The sequence below is a fragment of the Notothenia rossii genome, assembly GCF_949606895.1.
Source record: "Notothenia rossii genome assembly, chromosome: 5".
Taxonomy (NCBI): domain Eukaryota; kingdom Metazoa; phylum Chordata; class Actinopteri; order Perciformes; family Nototheniidae; genus Notothenia; species Notothenia rossii.
The window spans coordinates 6893399-6919010 of NC_136903.1; the positions used below are offsets into that span (position 1 = coordinate 6893399).

The following is a 25612-nucleotide window of genomic DNA, read 5'->3' on the forward strand; positions in this document are numbered from 1 at the left end:
GTGAATACACATACTATACAGAGATGCTGTATGAGAAACCAATGTGAGTTTGGAAAATTGCACAATATAAATCTATTCTAGTCGACCTCAACAATGGAATTATGATCAGTAGAAATGGCCATGACATGGGACCTTAAAATGTGCCTCTTTTCTGTGTTTAAACCATAGACCGTAGATATACTGTAGGTTTAAACACATGAAAGAGGCACATTAATTATTACAATTCCACACATAAAGAGAATTACACTGAATCTATCCATTTATCCTCAACAAACTAAGGTTTACTTAAATACTACATTAAGTTGCTTTTTGTCTCTTTTAGACGTCACAAACATTCTGAGGGATATACTGAGGTCTCACCGATGCGGGCCAGAGGCAGCAGAACCTTCATGGCCTGCAGCAGCAGCTCGGGGCTGTCGGAGAACCTCTGCAGAGCCGCTAGAACCACAACGTGATCCTGGTTCTCCACAAACTCCACCAGGTGCTCATCACTCACTGGAAACACAGGCACGAGAAAGATGTTCAGTGTATGGACACAGGCTAATGGAAAAATGTTAAGAAAAGGCTAGCTAAAATGCTAAAATGCTAATATGTGAGCATGTCACTCTTCAAACGTTGCTGTTAAAGTAGATATGTACATGCTAAGTGTAGGCCTATTAACAGGTACAGTTCAGCCCAAAACAATACATCTAGATCATTTTGATTGGAGATATTGGGCGTAGTGATATCTGCCTCTCTCCAAAAGAATGGCAATGTCTCGTTCCAGAAACTATGACTACTCAAGATAATCCACAAAACACTGTGGTGAGCAGTTTCAAGTAGGAACTGTTTTATTTCTACCAGATTACACCCACAAAGCGTATCAGTGCTCATGAGGAAGCGTGCATCCATTCATGAACAAGAAGCTTGCGCTCACTTGTTGGGGAATGTGCTGTAGTTTGGTAGAAAAAAAAGAAAGAGTTACAAAGAACAATATGTAAATGTTTATAACTTGCTATTTGAAGCTTATTAGAAGGCGAGTATGGGCTGAGATGGATGATAATGTTAGCCTTAGGCTAAGACCAAGTGCAGCTTAGATTGACAAAGCATAGCCTAGAGCAGGGGTGTCAAACTCAAATACACAGTGGGCCAAAATAAAAATATTCGGTACTAGTCGAGGGCCGGACTGGTTCAATGTTTATAGCAAAACTTATTGAAATGAATGTATTGCACATATTAAACCTGGAACTAACAAAGCTTAAATTATTGCCTATAAAAACAACTCTTATGATTACATTTTCCCACAGGCCAACAACAACTTCAAAAAAACATTTCCCTCAAAGAAAAAATCAAACATGCCTTGTTGTCTCAAGAATCAAAGTGCAGAAGGAAACATCCATGTAAACTCAGTGTGCTGCTCTGTGATGCTAGCTCAGATACTTGGCATCTCATCTTGGGTGCAAGTTCATCACTGTTTGGGCTCAGGCTCTGAGCTGAGGAGACCCTCATGTTGGAGTGAAGGTGTGCGTGCAATATACCGGAGGGCCAGATCTAATAGTGATTAGAAATGATCCTGCGGGCCGAAATTCAATCCACCAAGGGCCTGATTTGGCCCCCGGGCCTTGAGTTTGACACATGTGCTGTAGAAAAATGTGAGGCGAGTCAAATTGGATTATGTGAAGCTGAACCTTACAAATATCCTCAAACAGCCAACTAAGGAATAATAAACCTTAGTTTATTTTGTATTCAGGCAAAACGTTGATGGTAAGATAAGAATAATAGCAAAGCGACATAATGAGCCTGACAGGACTCTTCAGAACCGTTTAGAGTAGAATAATATTTAAAAGTCAGATTTGACTGTCACTCTAGTCTAGTACAGTACATGACCTTTAACATCTCAACAAGGACAAAGGACATGTATGTTACTCCACACCCAGGTGTATTAGAGGTCAAACTGAGTCCCTGCTCACCTCCCTCCTCCAGCAGCAGCTGCAGCGCGGCACAGCCCTGGAGCTGCACCTCCTCACTGCTGGAGAACACCTTCATCGCCTGCACCACCAGGACAAACACATCCTCCTCATCCTCCTCCAGCACCAGCCGAAGAATCATGTCTGCAGAAACAAGATTTGAACATGTGTACAAGTTAGTTGACTCAATGAGGGCAGGAGTTTGGGAAACGGCACTATATGTTTAAGTAGTGAATATCTCATAATTGTTTGTTTAGAACAAAGAGTGGGGATGAAGTATTAATTGGTACTATCTCATTTAACCCTTGGTGTTCATATTTGTGTTACTCAGCCAGTGTTCGTGGGTCTGGTGGACCCGCTGACTTTTTGGGCTTCAAGTCAACACAATCAAACTATTTTATGTTAAAATACTCAACAGATGTTTACTTCATCCCAATTACAAGCAATATAAACAGCATGGTTAATATTTGCCCTTTTGCATTTGTTAGATCACATTAATGAATTAAAGTGCTGCTTGTTTTTTTGCCCGCTGACCGGCTGGTCCTGTGGCTCGTCTTTTTTTTGTAACTAGCTGATGCTCAATCTCATCCTCTTTTTCAAAGTCACTGTCAGACTGAGGCCGTTTCTCAATCTCGAGGATACTGGCTTCCAAGCCAATATTTCAAGGATGCTACGTCATCGAGTGCCGCCGAAGGACTGTTCCAATCTCCAGCATACTTGGAATTCCACCGAGGCCGCGTCCTTGGTTTGGGGGCACATGGGTAGACTTTGCGTCCTTAAAATCCCCACAATGCTTTGCGCACGGACCAATTTCAAAAACCCTTGCGGAGAATGGCTGAACCGACGCAGCATACATTTAAATGTAAGTATGTAGTGGCGTAGAACATGTGTTGGTAAATATGTTACTTTGTTACATTTGTTATCACCAAAAATGTGCTCCGTGAAAGTAAAGCAAGTTCATAATTAGATAGACATCGTGAGGTAATTATTTTCGGTACAGTTTATGTTGAAACCGTTAGAGAGAGTGGCACACTTGTTAGCCTGCTCCATTCTTCTTCGTTTTTCGAAGCCATGGCTTGGAAGCATACTGGCTTCGTTTCTGAAGGAAGTGACTTGGAAGTACGCGACTACCAAGCCAGCATGCTCGCGATTGAGAAACGGCCTCAGACTTCTCAGAAATGTAATCCTCACATTCTGAAACCTCTTCCTCTACATCGTCATCATCATCAAATGGTTCTCTCTCTTCCAAAATCATTTGAAGGCCCTCTGAGCAGAGCATCTTTTGGACATCTTGATCAGCTGTGATAAGGACGCAAACTGGCGAAGCTTTATTTATTGTGTCTTGCCCAAAACTTGCAGCTACGGGAAAGTGTGAAAAGATTGGTTCCCGTAAAACATAATGCGGGAATGTGAGAGCAGACCGGTGTCCGTGCTTGAATTGATCAACAATGTTGCCACCTTGATATAAGAATATCTCATAATCATTTCAGAGTTCTTTCTCCTTTGGAGAATTATTTGAATATTTCCGTCAGAAGCAGGAATTCCTTGGCTTGCTTAATGAATGATCCTTGAACCCACTGACCTTGTGGAGTCACAGACAAATTGAGACAATTTGCAGACCATGTGATCTAACCCTCTTAGGTTAACCTTTATTGGAAGCTTCACATCACACAGGGTGGAATATAGGTCACAGACAAAGATATTTTCTAGACGGAGATGAAAGTGCTCTACTTTTTATTAAATGAAATGTAGGAGGTCCACAATATGGATTTCACTAAATATGTGATTGAATTTTTGATTGTCTTCTTGAGTTTCTTAGGCCACAGTTAAAGAAATGTAGATGTTCATCTCGATGTTATGGCAAACTGCTTTGGTTGAACACATCTGCTTATGGTTAGTTTGGTTTTGTTTATTTCTTTCTCAACTGTACATGCTTCTCATACGGTTTCCTCACACATTTAAACTACATTTACATGTTGACTCTTCTTTCTAGCTGAAAGTCTTTATTTTTATTTAGAACTTTATTTATTTTAGTTTCAGACAATAATACAGTACAAAATATCTCATTCACAATTTCAGTTTCAGTACCACTCATATCTTATTAAGCTGAAAGTCTTTATGAACCATATACTTTCAAAACAATTTTTTATATTGATCCGTGACTTAATCAAATATTCCAATCAGATGAAAAATCAAGTGTAAAATCACAACTTATTAGCTAGGCTCTAATGCACAGAAAAAGCTTTTAAATTCTCTTTTTACTTTTGTCATATTTAGTAGGAGTGGTCGTGTTTTTGAGCATACAGGATCTGCTGTGATATTGTTGTTGTTTACCTGATCTGAGCAGGAGAGCCAGCGCTCTGAGTCCCACCATGGTCACTCTGCAGTCTGAGCTGTACTGAGAGAACACCATCAGGATCTGCCTGGAAACACATCAGGACAAGAGAAGGATTACCCAGAGCTGAAGCCAAGACGAAAAGGGATTCAAGAGTGAAACTCGAGTCAATTCCATCCTTTTACTGTCTGTATACAGGGGCCTCCAACAAGCCGTTTAGCACAGAGAGTGAATACACATACTTTACAGAGATGCTGAGAAACCAATGTGAGTTTGGAGAATTGCACAATTTAAATCTATTCTAGTCGACCTCAACAATGGAATTATGATCAGTAGAAATGGCCATGACGTGGGACCTTTAAAGCTCTGCATATCATTAGGGTCAAAAGGTATTCTGCGAATTCTATTTATCCGAGCACACTTCTTGGAACAGCTTGGTGAAATACAAAGTGATTTAGAGGAAATGTTAGACAGCTAGACAGCGATAGAAAAAGGAACTGAAAAGGTGAATAGGGAAAAGACAATATCAGGTCAAAGTGACATTGTGTTGAACTGTAATATAACCACAGCTGATGCTGTGTAATGAACAGGAACTGAACATTGTGTACATATCATTTGTACCGAGATTTTCTTAAAGTCAATATCTAAGGTAACCTGGACACTCATGATGATGGTATTGATGACACAAAGTTGGATTTAAAATGGTCTACTATAAATATTTACTGATACTTTCACACATATTCTAATAAACCTTCAAATTAAAAAAACTCACATTATATATATTATTATATGATTAATGAAACTGTATTTCCAAATGTTAGGCAACTCTCAAAACTTTCCCTATTATTCTCACTTCTATTTGGAACACTAACCACGTTTATGTCTAAAGTAACAAGACGTAGGGTGCGTTTCACTTCGGTTAAATGGATTCCTTGCGTCCCTCACTTGCGTCGTCTAGTCCCTCCCACCAGGGAAGCATGGAGAGACGCAAGGAAACCACGAGAAGCAGGGAAATTAGTTTTAAGAGCAATGGGACGTCCTTTCCTCCGGAGCGTCACGTGAAGCGACGTCCGTTTGTGATGACGCCCCACAGCTGATCGTCTGACAGCAGCCAGATCAGAGCATGCGCTGCATCGTCCAATCAGTGAGCGATACACAGTAAGGGGGCGGGGCGAGTGTCTGAGGATTTCACCGGAGGATGGGCTGGTAGTTCCTCGATCCTCGGTCCTCCGGCACAAATAAGGCCACTGGGACGCTACTCAAGATGGCGCAGACAAATCAACTTCCGGTGATACCGAGCCCGTGGAGCGAGGAAATGAAAAATGACCGAAGTGAAACGCACCCAAAGAGTTTACAGCCATGCTAAACGTTATGTGAGGTTGTACAGAGCTACAGCGATGCTTTGAGGGAGAACATCATGAGTTCACTCCTGCACCATCAGTACGAATCTCTTGACTTACTGGTGCACTCCCAGGACCTCCCACTCCTTGGCGGCCTGCAGAGGTCTGGTCAGCTGCTCCAGAGTGTCGGGGCAGATTTCAATCAGCCGGCACAGCAATGACCATCCCACCTGTGGGGAGGAAATCACACCGTCACACACTCAAGCAGTCAAACTTTCAGAATAAGAAAAAGACAGATGTAGTAAAAACCTTGAATTTCTAACTGAAATCTAAATCTATTTGTTCACTGTGTGCAATCAATGTCTATATTTACTTGTATTATGCTCAGGCAATGTTCCACCTGAGGACACAAAGGTGCAAAACGTGTTTGACTCCACGGTAGCAAAGCCAAAATCAATGAGCTCTGGTGTTTATCTGAAAGAAAACTATTAAGGCAGGATCATTTTACTTTACGTAAAACAAACTGCTGAACAGTAAGAGACAAACTCATGCATGAATGGGTTGCACGTTAAAAAAGGTATCAAACAATATCTCAACGTGTAGATCTGGAGAAACCAGTCTTCACTCAACATTTGTTTGACTGTTAATGTTAATGTTATAGTTGTACTGATAAACATATACAAGTATGTGTGTGTTGATCTATGCTTTATAAATGTGAGTGTGATCAAAACTATGTAATATTTGTTGTGTCTTTACAATTGTAAAGTTGTAAAGCATGGACTCCAGGATACTCTGCAACTTCTACAGGTGCTCCATAGAGAGCACCCTGACCTTCTACAGGTGCTCCATAGAGAGGACCCTGACCTACAGGTGCTCCATAGAGAGCATCCTGACCTTCTACAGGCGCTCCATAGAGAGCATCCTGACCTACAGGTGCACCATAGAGAGCATCCTGACCTACAGGTGCACCATAGAGAGCATCCTGACCTACAGGTGCTCCATAGAGAGCATCCTGACCTACAGGTGCACCATAGAGAGCATCCTGACCTACAGGTGCACCATAGAGAGTATCCTGACCTTCTAAAGGTGCTCCATAGAGAGCATCCTGACCTACAGGTGCACCATAGAGAGCATCCTGACCTACAGGTGCACCATAGAGAGCATCCTGACCTACAGGTGCACCATAGAGAGTATCCTGACCTTCTAAAGGTGCTCCATAGAGAGCATCCTGACCTACAGGTGCACCATAGAGAGCATCCTGACCTTCTACAGGTGCACCATAGAGAGGATCCTGACCTACAGGTGCACCATAGAGAGCATCCTGACCTTCTACAGGTGCTCCATAGAGAGCATCCTGACCTACAGGTGCTCCATAGAGAGCATCCTGACCTTCAGGTGCACCATAGAGAGCATCCTGACCTTCTACAGGTGCTCCATAGAGAGCATCCTGACCTACAGGTGCGCCATAGAGAGCATCCTGACCTACAGGTGCACCATAGAGAGGATCCTGACCTACAGGTGCACCATAGAGAGCATCCTGACCTACAGGTGCACCATAGAGAGCATCCTGACCTTCTACAGGTGCTCCATAGAGAGCATCCTGACCTTCTACAGGTGCTCCATAGAGAGCATCCTGACCTACAGGTGCTCCATAGAGAGCATCCTGACTGGCTGCATCACGGCCTGGTACGGCAGCTGCCCCGCCCTCAATCGTAAGGCTTTACAGAGGGTGGTGAAAACTGCAGAGCACATCAGGACGGAGCTGCCATCCATGGAGGACCTTTACTGCAGCGGCAAACTATTTTTCTTTTTGTATTACTATTTACTTGCACTATATTTTTCTGTTTATCTGTGTTTTGTTTTTCACTGTTGGAAAAGCCTGTGACACAAGATTTTCATCGACATAACTACACTGTAGCTGTGTTCGTTTGACAAATAAAGAACTTTGACAAAGGGACTGCATCTAGATACTGTCTAACAGCTAAATCTGGTTCAAACCATATTTGCTGCCCAACAAACTGCCTACAGCTCTTATGGGGAAACACTTGAATACTACAGATGATGATTTACTCTTTATATGAGATTGTTATGACTGACTGATCATAATCTCACTTTTGTTTTGTGTCACATTGACTCATTGTCACTGTGATAAGGTGCAGTCACGAGACGCCACACACATGCTGTATCAGGTGTGAGCCTTTCAGCTGTGGGTTACTTTTATAGTAAGCAGGTGATGCTGTTGTACTAACTGTACATATTTGTGTCTGTTTGATAGAATACTATTGTGTTTCATTTTGGCCTTTTAAATCTGGCTTGAAAGACACAGTTTGAAGCGTGTGTGTGTGTGTGTGTGTGTGTGGGGGGGACAAAATTGAGGTCCCCATAAGGGGAATCATTAATTTTAGGGTGAAGACTTGGTTAGGTTTAGGGTTAGGGTTAGGGTTAGGCATTTGTTGGTTATGGTTAAGGTTAGGATAAGTCTCCAGGAAATGCATGTAAGTCAATGTAATGTCCCATGAAGTGATGTATACATGGTGTGTGTGTGTGTGTGTGTGTGTGTGTGTGTGTGTGTGTGTGTGTGTGTGTGTGTGTGTGTGTGTGTGTGTGTGTGTGTGTGTGTGTGTGTGTGTGTGTGTGTGTGTGTGTGTGTGTGTGTGTGTGTGTGTGTGTGTGTGTGTGTGTGTGTGTGTGTGTGTGTGTGTGTGTGTGTGTGTGTGTGTGTGTGTGTGTGTGTGTGCGTGCGTGCATGCGTGCGTGTGTGTGTTATCTGTTTAAGTCCAAGATGGCTTGATAGCACACATCTGATGCAAAAGGGAAAGTAAAGCACACAATGTGAGTTGTGTGAGGTGTGTGTGGTACCTGCTGGACCCCCTTGCTGCTGCTGTAGGATGAGAGCACCAGCATGAGGGGGGCATGGACGCTTTTCCCTTCAAACAGTTCAGTTGCTGCAACAGATGGGAAGAAATGATGTGATGAGTTAGCTTTGAATAACCGGACAGTCCTTCACATGCCCTTATGATATATACATTACATCACAAGTCTTGGAGAATAGTCAACCGATAACGAGGATCGATCAGACGTTCGGTATTCAAATACAGACCTTCAAATACACAAAAGCACATCCATATTATCAGAACAGTGAACTGTAAAATATGCATGATGATACATTTGTGTACTATCTTACGATTAAAAACAGATGTTGCTCTGTTGGATTAAACCACCTAAACAAAATTGAAATACAGGAATTCATCCATGTCCCTAGAGTATATTATCTGCACGCTAGCTCCTGTAAATATGTGTTAAATGTAGAGCAGTAAAAGTACCGTAGAATAAGATTATAGGACATGGAAAAAAAAAAATGCATAAGGAACCGAGACAGACATGAAGAACTGTTCAGACTACACAAAGGCACTCTAAAGCAGTTTGGTGGATACTACAATAACAAAGAACAAGTGTTGTGCATAAGTCTTTCCATTTTGTGCAACAATGTGCATCAGCTTTAACAAGAACATACTGTACGGTACTTGATTCTCCTTTAATTGCAGTAGTTACTCTACAGATAAGGCTTTTACAAAGAAAACGTATGATCAACATGCAACATTTATTATGGTTATCTTGTTGTCATTAGTAACGTCTAGAAAAGGTGCCATTTAAATTCATGTTTGATTATAAAAAGAGCTACACAGACTGCAGTATTAAAATAATGCTTACATGTTAATGCACTATACATAATTATCCAAACGTCAAAATGACAGCAATGTTCTACATATTGAGTATTTTTTATATTTTAAGTATAACTATATTATGATGATTTCAGCCTAAATTAAACTGCAATACTTACTGTAGCTATGGAGTATTTTACACTGTGGTATCACTATTTCTCGCTATGGCCCTTGTATTGGTGTGTCATATAATAAAGTAATTGCTATTTATATTAGTAACACTTCAGTAAAGGAGTTGAGAACGTGTTGTACCAGAGACTGAAACAAGTCCAACAACATGAACAAAGAAAACCATGGCTTTTATGATCAGCAGCATTATGCACATGCAGTGTAACTTAGTAGATTTACTCAAGGACACTACTAAAGTACAATTTGGAGATACTAGTACTTTAACTGAGTATTGTAATGTGTTGTACTTCTACTCATCTACAATTCAGAGGTTAATCGTGTACTTTTACTCCACAAATGTGTTTTATACCTTTACTTAGCAGATGTGGATTAATGATACGAAATATAATCAACTCTTAAATCAGACTTTAGTTACACCTGGAGTAAATTCACAAACTAGCTGCACCTTTACCAGCTTTGATAACACCTTAATGATCAATAATCCTAAAACATATCATATATATTATTCTGGAATGGACCAATCTGCACGATGAATACTTTTGGTACTTTGAGTATTCTTTGAAACTAATACTTTTCTAATTTTACTTGACCTTTTGATTGCAGGACTTTTACTTATAACAGAGTATTCCTACACTGTGGTGCTTCTACTTTTACTCGAGTACAAGATCTGAGTTAATTTATATTAATAACACAGTGTTACTAATATAAATTTACTCAGATCTTGTACACTTCAGTAAAGGAGTACGTGTTGAACCAAAGGCTGAAACAAGTCCAACAACATGTTCAGAGGAAACCATGTATTTTTATGAGCAGCAACATGATGCACACATGCAGGAAGAGAGAGTTTCCTACCATTGTCAGTGTGCGCCAGGAAAAGCAGATCCTGGATGATCTGAACCAGCGTGCACACTTGTCTGTCTCCTTGTGGGATTTTCAGCCTCACCACAAGTTTCTTCAACCTTTCTTCCAACTCCTCCTGATTAACCATGGTCTTTAAAAAAAACTTTTCCAGCTGACAAGTTTGCATTTAGGTGAATCCCTCAGAACAGCTGTGATTTGAGCATTGCTGCGGCATTGCGTGAGAAAAAACGAGTAAAAGTGACTCAAAAAAAAAAATCACATTGCTAAATAATAGCTATAGGTTATTACATAATATTACACTAGCTACAATCCGGCTGAATGACACTCACAAATAGAGAAGCTTTCAGTGTTAATGAGTTTCGATCCTGACATCACCGTCCTATGCAAACTTTCTTGTGACAGTGAAACATGTTCCTCTTTTGTCGGAGTTTTTTCACTTTCTGTGGTTTTCTGAGGGAAAAACCAGCAGTTCCTCTCCGGCAGCCGTGTTCCTCCTTCCTTATGGTCACATCATATGACTGCGGTCTGCGGGCCGGAAAAAACTTCCCGTTGTAAAGAGGAAACTGGAGGTAAACAGTGGGGTCGGTATCCGAGCCTACAGGAAGTGCGCCGGCAATTGAAGCTGATTTTTATGAATGGCCGTAGTGGCCAAACAGTGGTACTACAGCTTCCGTGACGTTATTTGTGATCAAAATACGTTTTCCCATCGACTTACATTGGGAAAGAGAAGTCTGTAAATCAGCGTATATATTAATTTGTAGCAAAATAAACTACCCAGCATCAACACTTGTATAGCCTTTATTGAACTAATCAGGGTTTTAAAGTTGTAAAATGCGCTAAAAGCTGAATCTAGTTATTTTTCTCCAACTCAACTGCGCATGCTCTGTGGGCCCACATACGGGTACTTTTTGAATCTGATGTCTCTGTTGTGGACTTCATGCGCCACTGAGCAACTCTCATAGGAATGAACGCTGTGTCCAGTTCTCTTTATAAATCCATAATGGTATCAGAAATTCGTTTGACTGTAACTCAATGGACGTTTTTCTGTCGGTAAAGTTTGTACTTTGATAATATAATACCGCCGAATCGTTTTTAAATCAAATTAAATGGACTGTAATTTGACAGCTTCACTCCGACTCCGGTTATGGCTAGAAAGGATCCGTCTTCTGTAAATATGACGTCACGTTCTCGTTATAACTCTCGTTGGAGCGGCTCGGAAACACATCTACAGCAGTAACATGATGCAACATACACATTAATGCAGCAGGATAATAGTAAAACACTGAAAGGGAACATTTTATTGCACCAGGAGCTATCTTGGGACTTTTACTGCGACAACGTTGACTTGCCTGTGAATAAAAAAATAAACCATAGTGTTGTCATTCTTCTTTGAACAGCAAGACCGCTAACACCCTATTTCAACAATCACACTCCCGGTCATTGACATAATTAATAGATAGTTTAGCTTCTCACGATCATTTGCTGTGGACCACTGATGTTAACGATCGTAACTGAAAGGCTGCCTGCCAAACGTAAACATTCAGCCACGTGACTTGCAAACTCTCGCGAGAGTTTTACACTAGACGGAACCTTTCTAGCCATAACCCTTCACTCCCGCCCCGGTGTCTGACGTCAGTTACTGATTTACCGATTTCAAAAGCAGAGGCGAGCAGCACTGATTCACACCGTATTCCATTTAAAAAATCAAATGTGTAATGTTTGATTCTAAATAGGCAAGGATACTTAGCTGGTACAGAAAATATAAAAAAGTGGAATTACTTATTTTAAGGTAGGCCTATGTTTAAATTCGGCATACATAAACTCTGACAAAAATGTGATTTATTTAATGATTTTGTCTGTTCTTCTGCCGCCACCATCAACTTGGGGTTTATCTGCGCCTCTATTACTGTATTTACGGTACACAGCATGGAAGGTAGTTATTTCTTTTATAATACTAATATTACCACTTGTCAAACTGAGTCAGAAAATAAACCAATTACCAAATTGCGAAAGATATGGATTGAGGAATTATATTATTACAATGTCTAAATATTTAAACCCATGTCAATGTTAAATGGAAAATTGCAATATCCTATTTTGGGGTAAAAAATTCAAACAAAATATCTCTTATTTGCATCTTATAATGTATCTAAATAAAAAGACAAATAGTCCAGATGATCTTAAAAGAATATAAAATGAAATCTTTGCTATTAGTTTGCTAAATCATCCACCATTCATTATCATTTAGTTGTTAAGGCGAATAAGAAACAACTGGCATGAAAATAGAATGGGAAACTTTGTTCACTCTTTATTTCCCTGATATATTCCGATCAATGCAAATTCCTGAAGTTTGACAAGGGTTGAAGGTAAATAGCTGTGGGCTATGAGAGGATCACCGGAGGCACTTGGTTCATTATAATGTAAATGGGAGGTTACCTTTTGCGACATGATCATATGATCAGCCAAACTTCCCTATTGTTGAAGAGGACGCCAAATGCACTGCACCAGAATAAGCTTTTTACAGGTAAAGTTGGGTTTATTTTACACAGATGTGTTCAGCTGGTTGTTTTGTGTGATGTTGGCGTGTAGTAGTTTACCTTGTTATTCGCCAGCTTGTACATCTAGCCTGTATGAATTGAATTTGTGTGACATACTGTGGATTTGAACTTTTAAGCTCAGCCTGTGGTTTATTGCACTTTGAGTCTCTATTAATAAATCAATAGGCTACATACCGCTCCAATGCATTCTCAGAAACTACAATTGGCTTTTGACATATTCTCACCACACGCCCAAAATGACAACTGTCCATGTAAAACTGGAAATACCTGTGTGTATGATTCATGTAAGCAGCTAGGTCAATTACTAATTTGTAGTTTCGATAGACATTAAAACATTTTTTTAGACGGATATACATTGTTAACACTAGTTACCAAGGACATGGACAACTATCTGAATATCTGTTTTAACATCATTGCCGATAAACAACGATTTACAAAAATAATATATAATTTTAGTAAGCAGCAGAAGCAGCAGCAGCAGTAAGCAGTTTAAAGGAAGTGTCTGAAATACATAGAAACCAAATTGGTTGCTAAAAAAACGTTTTCTTAAATAATAATGTGCAAGACTCCTTTTATTTATGAATGCACCTAATTGTTGAATTTTTTTAATTACAAATAGTTGGAAAACGTTTAATTTCTGCCTCTTTTTGCTGCGGGTCAGATCAGGTGACTCACGCCATGTGACGTCAGTGTAAACATTACAAATGGCGGCTCCCGTTGCAGCGCTTTAGCGCTTTCGGTGATTAAAACATATTTTTTAGTCATTTTGGAGTCATTAAAGTTAACCGTTCATCAGCGTTGCTGTATAATATACCCGTATGCACATTCAAAAACAATGGTTTGTAAGGAAACGATATGTATGGAGCAGATATAGCTGTTTAAATCTCGACGTTTTGGCTGCTTCCTGTTCCTGGACGTCTGCTATTCCGAAAAATGCAGCCTTACTACCTTCTTTTGTTTGGGGCAACTTCTTCTCAACCCTGCTCTGTGTTGAGGGAGTTTTTTTATTTGCTGGCAAATGACCTCCTTGTTTCCTCTACGTTCCTCTACTTCATGAGAATCTGAGGGCTGAAAACCTTGCTCTTTAATGCTGCTTTTCCAGAGGTCATTTAACTATGTTTTAACATTGCACTTCTTTCAGCGATTATGTGTATTTAGAATGTCTCTTTTTAACACATTTCTATCTCTGCTATGAATTGTCTTTCTGTTGAATTGACTTTGTTTTAATTGTCATGTGTTATTGCCTATGTAAAGCACTTTTAATTGCCTTTGTGTCTGCAATGTGCTTTATAAATAAACTAACTTTCACCTTATGTCCACCACCAGCAGTCGCAGTCAGGATGAATACAGCCTGAAGTACATGAGCGGCCATATGGGGAGAAGCAGACAGAAAGCAGGGGATGATGGAGACCAGAGCCTCATCGGGCCTCCATCCTCCACTGGTGGGGATCTCCTGGACAAAAACGCCTCCAAGCCATGCTTCGTCTATATGTTGGCGCTGTTCTCTGGCCTGGGGGGGTTTCTCTTCGGGTATGACACCGGGGTGGTCTCCGGGGCCATGCTGCTCCTGAAGAAGGAGATGAACCTGAGCGCTCTATGGCAGGAGCTGCTGGTGTCCAGCACTGTTTGGGCCGCAGCCTTCTCCGCCCTGGCGGGAGGCTCCTTGAACGGCTGGCTGGGCCGCAGGGTTTGCATCCTGTTGGCCAGTTTCATCTTCACCATTGGAGGCATCATCCTGAGTTTAGCCCCCGACAAGGTGGTTCTTCTAGTGGGAAGAATCATAGTTGGTTTGGGCATAGGTGCGTTGGTGAAAGCATGTCATTTTGATACATTAACACATTATTCATCCAGGTAATTGACACCGTTACACACTTTCCCACCCCAAATAGCCACAGACGGGTCAAATGTCCAAATCCTTTTTCCACTACTAAGTCAAATCAGAAATACTACAGTGCAAAACATATTCGCTTGACGAAATCTGCAAACTAACTACAGCTAGAGGAGCTCTAAAGCAGTGGTTCTCAACTGGTCAGGCCTCGGGACCCACTTTTGACTTGGTCGATTCGCGACCCAACATTTTGAAGCACTCAAATCTATTCAACAAAAAAACGTGCTGTAATATATACGCTTTTCAGCATACAATATGAATACAAGTGAAATACAGTGCATATATCCCTTCACAGAACTAAAGTATGCTTTTAAAAAAGGTTTAATGAGATGATGGAATCAAAGCTGAACTATATAAAAAGGCACACATGCTGAAACCCCAACCCCAGCAGGGGGGTCTGGGGGGAATAGAAATACTAACATAAACTATGCATTCTGGTACACTCTGAGAAGAAAATAAATAAATCTATTACTACCCGACATATTAATAATATTTTATGCCATTGTTTGTTTTTCACTTTGTTCTGACATCTTGCAGAGAAGAGTAAAGAGGAGATTACTTTAAATTGTGGGTAAGGGTAGATAGCTCCCATTGTTCTGTGACCTGTCAATCATCAAACCGGGGGTCATATTTCATTACGTGTTCGTTTTTATCTGAAGTTGTACCCATGGATGTATAAAGAAGAGTTATACCGCAAAGTTATTCTCCGTGGGGACTTCCGGCAACAATCTTGATTCTGATTGGCCAGAAGACTCGAAAAAACATCAGCAAAGATATTTTATTGAGAAGATGATCACTACGTCACAGAAGTTTTCAAAACCGTTTATGGTCTCCGGTACTTCCAGTCCAACGCCGACTGCATGCACAGCGTTCGAAAATCGGGCCTTTAAAATAAAAGTTTGACTTTTTCCCCCCCAAAAAAAAAAAAAAGAATTCCAATTTTTTTTTTCACCAGTTGAGAACCACTGCTCTAAAGTGCATCACCAACAAATTAATTGAATTAATGTTTTGGGAAATGTTTGTGTGTGTATCAAAATAAAACCCTTTCTGGTTCTCCCATCAGGCATTGCCTCTATGACAGTTCCTGTATACATCGCTGAGGTCTCCCCCCCTCACCTGAGAGGTCAGCTGGTCACCATCAACAACCTCTTCATCACCGGTGGACAGTTCATCGCCACGGTGACCGATGGAGTGTTCAGCTACATGAGTCACGGCGGCTGGAGGTACGTTTCTCTGCCGTTAAATTTCCACAACAGTCGGTCACTGTAGTTAGACATTCAAAAAGCTCTTTACTTTTCTCACACTCTTTTCACCCTCTGTCTGAAACCAGAGCCCAGTCTGCTCTGATTGGTTAGCTGGCCGGCTCTGTTGTGATTGGTCAACCGCTTGGAGATGTCCTGCCCTGTAGCCTATCATGTACAATGTGTTGGAGTGTTACAAAGATCTCACCATGTTTTTTTGTAGCCTCCAACGTCTGTCATTTAAATGTCATGACGGTATCAGATCCACAGGGGAAGTGTTTGTTATTTAATATCAGAATATAAAGCTGAAACTCAGTGTTTGGTGTTACAGCACAGCCCTGCTTCCTCCAGCATTTCTTCACCTCCTCCTCTCCATCTCACAGGTACATGCTAGGTCTGTCCGTTGTCCCAGCAGTGCTGCAGTTTTGCGGCTTCCTCTTCCTGCCGGAGAGCCCCCGCTGGCTCCTCCAAAAGGGACGGAGCCAAGAGGCCCGGCACGCTCTGAGCCGCATCCGAGGCGGCCAGAACGTCGACGAGGAGTACGACTCCATGAGGAGCAGCATCGAGGACGAGGAGAAGGAGTCGGGCGGAGGTGAATGATTTTTGCGAAACCTGAAAAAAAAAGATTAGAGCTGCGAGTTTTGTCTGCTTGTGTACAGAGGGACATTAACACAAAGAGGAATGACATGAGTTGACACTTGAATGTTTATCAGAGACTTTGTGTCCTTGCAGGAGGGATTGTTATTTTGCGAATGCTTAGATACGGTCCGACTCGACGGGCTCTCTTCGTCGGCTGCGGCCTCCAGATGTTCCAGCAGCTGTCGGGAGTAAACACCGTCATGTAGGTCGTCTGTTCCTCTTGTAATAGTGACTGTATGATTATGAATGATCTTCTCCCTGCCTCCTAGCATCCTCAATCAGAAATCCTGCTGCTTCCTTTTTCTTACCATGGTTGGGACTTATTTGATTTGTATTATATTAACGTGTGCTCGCCTCTTTTATGATTGTTAGTTTTTGTATTTGAATTGTATCTGCACTGTACCTTTTGCCTCTTGTGAGGTTGTATGTTTTTCCATTGTGGGACAAATACAAGATTCCTGTTTTTCAAATGTATTGTTACAACAACAAAGGTGAAGTGCAAATAAAATGAGTAGACTAACATATCAGATAAAAGGCTAACACACCAATAATAGTTAAAAAATCAAATAAGTACAAATCCATGATATAAAATAAGTAGCAGCATTACAAAAAAAACATATACAAGTGCTGATAAGGCAGTTAGTTAAATCAATAATAAATAGTCAAAGTAAGGTCTAAATTGAAAAGTAAAAATGTTTGTTGGAATTTTTCCCGCTCAATTGATAAATCTGAGTCTTTGTGTTTCCGTGGGAACAGAAACAAAAGTGTTCAGTTGGATTCGTGTCGAAATGTTAATAGATTTGGGTTTTCTTTCATCTCCCCTCCCATATCCAGGTACTACAGTGCAACTATTCTGCAGATGGCGGGGGTGCGGGACATTAAGCGGGCGATCTGGTTGTCTTCTGCAACTTCTGCCACAAACTTTGTGTTCACCATGTTCGGAGTGTGGCTGGTGGAGAGGGTGGGCCGCAGGAAGCTGACGCTGGGCAGTCTTCTAGGTTTGTGATTTGTCCCTGAAGTCCTGCAGGATTTCATTATTTGATCGTTTCTACAGACAACATAATTTTTTTGTTTTTATTTTTCTCCGATGCAGGTACCGGTCTGAGTCTGACTGTGTTGGCCTTTGGGTTTTTAATGTCTGCTCAGTATTCTCCGCCCATCACCCTTCACCCGGTCGACCCCCAAAACTTAACATGCACACTTTATGGGTGAGACTACACACCTTTCATTATCAATACATGTGAGATGCTACAATCCCAACCTTCTTTCCAGCATATTATCAGTATACTAAACATCATATTGATAGTACATAGTGTCTTTTTCTGGATCCCAACACTTCCAGTGGGAGTTTTCACCTCTGCATGAGTCCCGTGTCAATTAAACAAATATTGGACTTTCCAAAGTGCCATCACATCTAGCATATTTGACTCCTTGAGGTGTGTCTGTGTTCACTGATGCAGTCATCTCACCCTTCTTATTGCTCATCCTGCATCTTACAATCTTGATCATTTGCTGACAGAGCTGCACCTGCTCAGTCAGAAGTGTCCCTATGTTGAAATGGGTTGATGCGAGACGTTTCACATTCAGCTTTCTCTTCCAGGTCCTGTGAACCCTGCATGTTGGATCCAGACTGTGGATTCTGTTATCGTGAAAATGGCACCGCTGTGTACGACTCGTCCTGTGTTCCTGTCAGTGCGGCGTCCACAGATCGCGCTGCGTGGGGAAGGTCAGGCATCGGCTCACTGTGTGGTTGTGTGAAGGATACTAAATGAGAGTATGACCAATAGTTGGTATGCAGAAAGGAGTGTCACAGTACAAACACTTAACAGCTCTCATTACAGCCTGTGTTTGGACTGCACCTTGGCCAATACAACATGGCCAATACAACATGGCCACTTGAAGTGCACCGTTTACCTCTGGATTGTGGGGGGGTAGAAGAACAAAGCAGCCAAACATTTACATACCGGTACTTAAGTAAAGTACAAGTATCTCAAAATTATAAGTATAGTACTTGTTGAGTTTATGAACTTAGTTAACTGACAGCTACACAATTCAAATAAATGCTTTTATATATTTCTATTAGATGTGACTCTTTGGCGTTTCTGTTATTATTAAAACTGCTGCTTTAGTTGTTCTGCTAAAATCATCTGTTATTCCTCATTTTAAAGCCGATATTCGGGGGGCTCGGATCCTTGTCTCCTTTTTCATACCTGATGAGTTTGCATCCCTGCAACTCATATCATCTGGCTTAATGGATGCTAATGTACGTGCAGGATAAATGCTGTTTTAGTGTGTATCTTTACGTACGATTAAGCTTATGTAAGTTGCTTAGGTTAAAGGGTCAGCTAATATTAAAATGTAATCATTGTCATCACGTATGCCTAAAGTGAAACCACACGTGGTCTGCATTGCATTTAGATACAAATAGCCTTTATTAAAAGCAAAGGCGAGTACTAATGGACAAAGTAGTAAGAACCTCTTGGTGCTTTGGTATCTTCACAGCACATAGAATCGCCTGCAGCCCAGGTCTCTTCTGCTGAAGTATCCACATGGACTCACTTCTCTCGTTTCTTTCTTTCTCTCATCCAGTTGTTACAACCAGACAGGACAGGAGTTACCCGACAGTTCGCTCTGGGCCTACAACTACTGTCCAACCCCTTACTCCTGGATCGTCCTGCTGAGCCTCATCCTCTACCTGGCCTTCTTCGCTCCAGGTCTGAAGAGACTTCTTCATTGTTTTTCGTCTCACATCTTATAGTCTTGTTTTGAATTACAGATTGGATCTTACTACAACCTTCTGTAGTTCTTGTAGAAGAATCCTTTAGGCAGCATGTTTACAACCCTAAACATGGCTTCTGTATTGTAGAGCACATTGTTAGTCATTTGTGTGTATGTTCATATATACATTCTGTAAACATAATGCATTGCCTCTGTGTCAGGTATGGGCCCCATGCCTTGGACCATAAACTCTGAGATCTACCCGATGTGGGCGCGCAGCACCGGGAACGCCTGCTCAGCCGGAGTCAACTGGATCTGCAACGCTCTGGTGTCTCTGACCTTCCTCCACATCGCTCAGATGCTCACCTACTACGGTAAGACCCGCTACATGTGAGGGGAGCCTTTGTAAAATACAAATACTGCGTTTGGGATCAAAATAGGACTCTTTTTGCTGTTGAAATGATTTGAACTGAATGTGTTGTGTCCAATAAAAGTCCAGGGAGGCGTGTGGCGCAGTGGACTAGCGCGTTGGTGTTGGGATCAGGGGAGCACAGGTTCAAACCCCACTGCAGTCAGCATGTCGTTGTGTCCCTGAGACACTTCACCCCAAATTGCTCCTGTGGGGATTGTTCACAGTATTGAGTATGGAAGACGCTTTGGATAAAAGCGACTAGCAAGTGACATGTCATGTAAAAGTTGAGCTATAGATTGGTTAGTGTTGCTCACAGCTGATTCCTTCTAGATATTTAGGGAGGAAGGAAGCAAGACACAGCAAGTGGAGATGTTGGAGGCACCTTTATTAATATCCTTAACCTGCAAGGGACTGCAAAGGGAAAAGAGCCTCCATGGCTAAACTATGTGAACGATTGTGCATCGACCCTAATGTATAGGTGTACTTGGTTTCTTGGTGTCTGATGGACATTGTGGCAAAATCTGGTTTGTTGAACCAAAAGAGTTGGCGTCTATTAACAGGAGGGCGGAGAGGATGAATTGTGAATGGATGAAGCATGAAGACACACAGAGTTTCATCTCTGTTATCTGGTATATATATATATATATATATATATGTTGTCATTAAAAGTATGTCCTGCTACTTCACAGGCAGTCTTCTGCTTCTGCCAGATCAGAAAACGTATTCTTGTTTACAGCATCAGGGCAGTGGTGAGGGAGTTGAGCTTAACTAACAAGTGGGTTTTGATTACACATCCGAGTTTGCTTTTGATTGAGCATCGTGAGAATAAATCAAACTGTATACTTTTCAGAGTATAATAACAACAACATAGTTTTGATTGAATTCTACAGGATGGTCCATTAACAGCATTTTGTCACTACTCCCATTTTGCCCTGCCCAGAGAAAATGAACATCATAAACAGGCTCAAACTGCAATCGGTAACTTTGGCAGCATTTCTATTTCATTTTCATCCAACATGAGATTACGTTGGGACTTGATATGAACAGAAATGCATAACCCCACTTTTCATTTTCATTTTTAAGTTTTACGGTAGCACATAGTCAGCAGTTTTTTAAATATGAAGTCCTTTCACATTGAATGTCATAATAATCACCGGGGTTAATCTTGGGAGTTCAACACAATGTATTACAAACAAACAGTCTAACATATATGTGTAGGAGCCATATCTTAAAAATGTATAACTTGATATATTTGAACATTGTAATCCTTTGTTATTAATATTATGATATCATTTATTTAAACCAGCCGTCGTAAAATTGACGTCATAGACGACCGCAGCTGCTTCTTATTAGAAGTGAGAAGGAGAAAAGAATCACAATAGCAATATCGTTTTTTGACCTTTTGAAAATATGTGTTTGTACTGATATCTTTTGTTTAAGTAAAGCGTCAACCAAACTTTCCGGAGACGTATTGTGGATTAGACGTAACTACATCATGCATACACAAATAGATCTGATTTTAAAATGGCCAACTGAATCGGTGACATGCGACTGTCTCCCTTAGGAGCGTTCTTCCTGTACTCGGGGCTGGTGGTGCTGGGGCTCATCTTCGTGCAGGGCTGCCTCCCGGAGACGAAGGGCATGCAGCTGGAGGACGTGGATCACCTGTTCACCGGTCCACTCTGCTCCTGTGGAGCCTCCGCCCCCCCCACGGACAGCAGCAACATCCAGTACACCCGGGTAAACGGCAGCAACTTCCTCCACTCTGACACCGAGGCGTCAGATCTAGAGTAGACTGGGAGCCTGTCCTCTTTCTCTTTGGTGCACTGGGGGAGAGGGGATCGTGTTACCTCTGATCAAATGAGCCAAACAAGTCTGTCTTTCAGTGATTGGCTAAATCGGACACTTCCCCCTCGCTCATCATCTCTTCTCTTCGGTGTTTCTAGCCTGGGATCTGCTTTTTCCTTCTTCTTGTTTCCCATCGTTCCCTGGGTCATCATAAAGAGGAACTTTGGAGCAAGACCTTCCAGGTGTTTGGTGAGCGGGGTGGATCTGAACTGGGCTAATGTGAATCTCACAGGAACGTTATGGTACCAAAAACATGTCAAAGTCAAACAGATTGTGTTTTTTTAACAAAGTAGTCATCTGAATTTCAAGGACTTGGGAGTATTTTAGAAACCAATTGACCTGGTTTTTAATGAGTTATTTCCTCATGCTCCTTCTTTAGCATCCAGACCTTTCTATTTCCAGATGTTGTTACCAACGCTTTGCTTGATTTCAGTCCAATCATTTATCTCTAGTCGGTACTCCTTGACTTCAAAATGCATATACCAGCAAGCAGTGGTGGAAAATAACTTATAGCATTTGCTCAATAATACTGTACTTTTAGTCAAGTGCGATTTTGAATTTAGGTATTTTACTTGTAATGAGTACTTTGACAATAATGTAGTACTTAAAGGTGGGGTAGGTAATTCACTTCAGAAACACTTGTTGTTATATTCCATGGAATGCTCTTAACGTCCCGATAGCAATGAATACATTAAATTAGGGGTCTCAAACTCAAGGCCCGGGGGCCAAATCCGGCCCGCGACTTGATTTTATGTGGCCCCGCAAGAGCCTGCAAAGAATATAACACGTTCATTATACGGTTACATGCCACTTTACAGAAGCAGGTTGTCCATAAACTACATGTCCCACAATGCATCTCGTTTTGTGACATGCACACTGAAGAGACTTGCAATTATTTCCCCTGGACTTCTGCTTTCAGACGTAGTTAATTACTAAGTTATTATCCTATCCGATAATAATCCAATTCAGAGGCAATCATGTAATATAATACATTATAGTTACAACCGGCCCTTTGAGTGCAACCTTTATGCGAATGTGGCCCTCAATGAAATTGAGTTTGACACCCCTGCATTAAATGCTTTGACAATAAATACATACAAATATTTCATCTGTGGAAGCCGTGGTACTGTAAAAAGCACGACCAATCATCTGAGCCGGCCCGGCTAAAATAACTGGATGGACTACCTGCCTGTCAGCCTTCCATCTGTGCACAAATTTATCTCGTGCCCTCATTGGTCATGTGCGCGTTTGTGTGTGTTGGAGGAGGGGCTCTGTAAGGAAGTCTGAAGGAAGGGGCAGATTTTTTTCGGTTGTGTACTTTCAAATTCTAGTGCACTCGAGCTGGTTTCTCCATTCTTACCTACCCTACGTTTAAGCAAAGGGTCCTCATATTCTTAATATTTAACATAAATACTTCATCCATTTCTTCCAGAAAGAATGTTAGTTTTGTTTAGCTTCCGTGATGTTACTTTAAATTCATGAAGATGTCAGACGGAGGAGAAAAAAATCCTTTCCTTTTTGCCTTAATTTTCTTTGCCATACATTATGAACTCTTCCAAAAACACTCCTGTTAAAGTCACTAACCTGGGTTTATTATTCTAACCTGTGCTTTTGTTTATTAACTGAATTGTTGATCGTGATTTGCTGCTATTCTTTGTGCAGTGGGACATATTTCACTTTAACAAAGGGTGTCTTTTTCACTTTTCATTTCATCATAAATATGTTTTTTTAAATGTCAGATTGCTAGAACAAGTTGCTCAAATCTTAAATATTTCTAGAATCAACCGGAAACGAGTCCGACACAGTACGGAGCGGCGGGGTCAGGTGCTATAGCCTTCATTACTGTAAGTACTGAAACAAGGAGCGCACAAGCTTTAAATACCGTCTGTACCAAATGTAATGTTCGATGTGTTTGTGTTCACAGCTCAGATAACGGTGACCAAGTAGCCCTGAACAACTTTATACAAAGCACCTTTATTCACAACTTCCTGTTTGCACTTTTCATGTCTTATTTGCATTTAAAATTGTTGAAGTATAGATTTCCTTTTAAAAGCAAAGCAAGGCAGAAATTACAATTCTTGTGTGTCTTTTAATGTTTTATTTAAGAACAATTTTCATTGTAACTATTGATAATAATAATAATAATAATAATCTACAAACGTATTGGGATAGTGTTCTCATGCTTGGAAATAGCACCAAAATCTTAATGAAGTATTTTTCGATACTTCTCATATATTTTTCCGTTGTAATTGTGTAACATCAAGTTATAAACGTTGTTAAAACTTTTAAACAATATGACAGCAGTGATGTAATCCAGCCGCTATTATTGTTCATCTTGTTGAAAACCAGCCTGTGTGAGAATTAAAAAGGGAAATGTCACACTGCCCTTTTGAACACCTTAGTGTGTCCTCAGGTAAGGAGTGTCTTCAGATTGGAGTTTTTATTGGCCATAGATCAATGTAACATAATAGTTTGTTGGACGTGTTCACTTTGGTACTTTGTCATTTCCATTTTGTATTTAAAATGCTCAAAATGTTACATTGAATGTCCTGTTTATCAATGTGAGCTTTGGAAATAAACAAGCGCATTGAAGCAATTTGAAACCTTGTGGCCGAAATTATATATGATGCAACACTTCACTATTTAATACATTGTTTACATTAAGGTAATTACATATTGTATAAATGATTGTGTGTACATTTGAGGGTCCACAAAGTACAAACGACAATGTCAAAGTTGCTGTGTTGGAAAGTAATATTAGGCAGGGTTTAAAGCACATGTGTCAAACAAATTGGGCCCTTGGTGGATTTAATTTCGGCCCTCAGGATAATTTCTAATTCCTATTAGATCTGGCCCGCCGGTATATTGCACGCACACCTTCCCTCCATCCTGAGGGTCTCCTCCGCTCAGAGCCTGAGCCCAAACATTGATGAACTTGCACCCGAGATGAGATGCCAAGTATCTGAGCTAGCATCACAGAGCAGCACACTGAGTTTAATGGATGTTTCCTTCTGCACCTTTTCTCTCTCGACAACAGGGCATGTTTGGTTTCTCTTTGAGGGAAATAGTTTTGTTGAAGCTGTTGTTGGCCTGTGGAAAAATGTAATCATAAGAAATGACTCTGGAAAAGCTGCAGATAGAGCCATAAGAAATGAATGCAACTGATTATTTAATGTTTAATGTTGTTTTTATAGGCAATAATTTAAGCTTTGTTAGTTCCAGGTTTAATATGTGCAATAAGTTCATTTCAATACGTTTTGCAATAAACATTGAACCAGTCCGGCCCTCCGATAGTACCCATTTTTTAATGTTGGCCCACTGTGTATTTGAGTTTGACACCCGTGGTTTAAAGGGTCGGTACCCCATAGATTACAAAAGGAAAATAAAACGGTAAAATATGAAAAATGCTTGATGAGCTTTGCTGTTAAATTTACGTTTAATGTCAACTTTTTCAAATGATAACCTCTTTTTATTTTCTCTGACCTAATGGATCTCCAATGCCCTCAGTGTCATGACGGTTTATATCCACAGGGTGGCGTTAAAGGTCCAAGAGTAACAAGTGCAGCAGCAACATTTATACAGACCATTATTTAATTTCACTTGTCTTGTATTTCATAAGCATATATTGCAGAACACATTGTACTGTGTCATATTCATACATAAAGTCATTCAGTTCTAATATTAGTATGTTTTAACAAAGATCTCCATATTGTGTACAGTGATTCTGAAGCGCCATTTTATTCTGTAATATAAATACGATTATCTTGACTCCTTTGCCCTGAACTACAGTCAAGCACAACAGTATACTTTTACTCAGAAAGCAGCCCTATTATTTTTGTGTGTTGAACAATGCCAATGAAAGAAATCACTTAAATAGTTGCAGGAAATTAAAAATAATACACATTATAAAATACGTTGTGATCTGGCTTTAAGTGTATAACTGACTTTTGATAAAAATGCACCATAAAAAGTTTT

General features: G+C 40.7%; 2 protein-coding genes across 10 annotated transcripts in view; one reads left to right on the plus strand and one right to left on the minus strand.

The window, feature by feature from the left end:
• lrrk2 (leucine-rich repeat kinase 2) overlaps positions 1-11837 on the minus strand; it is a 69331-nt gene extending 57494 nt beyond the window's left edge. The window contains exons 1-7 of one of the 4 annotated variants that reach the window (XM_079680810.1): positions 10325-11837; positions 8481-8566; positions 5995-6021; positions 5742-5851; positions 4281-4369; positions 1950-2090; positions 361-495 (exon numbers count right to left, since the gene is read on the minus strand). In XM_079680810.1, the coding sequence (XP_079536936.1) occupies positions 361-495; positions 1950-2090; positions 4281-4369; positions 5742-5851; positions 5995-6021; positions 8481-8566; positions 10325-10499 (763 nt within the window). In that variant the 5' untranslated portion in view covers positions 10500-11837. The remainder of the gene's footprint in view (positions 1-360; positions 496-1949; positions 2091-4280; positions 4370-5741; positions 5852-5994; positions 6022-8480; positions 8567-10324) is intronic. The other 3 variants (XM_079680812.1, XM_079680811.1, XM_079680813.1) reach the window with 3 other exon arrangements.
• An 880-nt stretch (positions 11838-12717) lies between these two features.
• On the plus strand, positions 12718-24240 carry LOC307039394 (proton myo-inositol cotransporter-like). 6 transcript variants are annotated; one of them, XM_079681424.1, is made up of 13 exons: positions 13571-13729; positions 14218-14690; positions 15843-16002; positions 16404-16612; positions 16753-16861; positions 17494-17657; positions 17753-17867; positions 18260-18385; positions 19249-19373; positions 19599-19751; positions 21354-21529; positions 23416-23481; positions 23562-23701. In XM_079681424.1, the coding sequence occupies exons 1-13, from the start codon at positions 13710-13712 to the stop codon at positions 23568-23570; spliced, it is 1905 nt and encodes a 634-aa protein (XP_079537550.1). In that variant the 5' UTR covers positions 13571-13709; the 3' UTR covers positions 23571-23701. The 6 variants fall into 6 exon arrangements, with proteins under 6 accessions (XP_079537548.1, XP_079537549.1, XP_079537550.1 ...); XM_079681422.1 differs by lacking the exon at positions 13571-13729 and adding an exon at positions 12718-12857 and having other exon boundaries at positions 23416-24240; XM_079681423.1 differs by lacking the exon at positions 13571-13729 and adding an exon at positions 12750-12857 and having other exon boundaries at positions 14221-14690; positions 23416-24240.
• The last annotated feature ends 1372 nt before the right edge of the window (positions 24241-25612 follow it).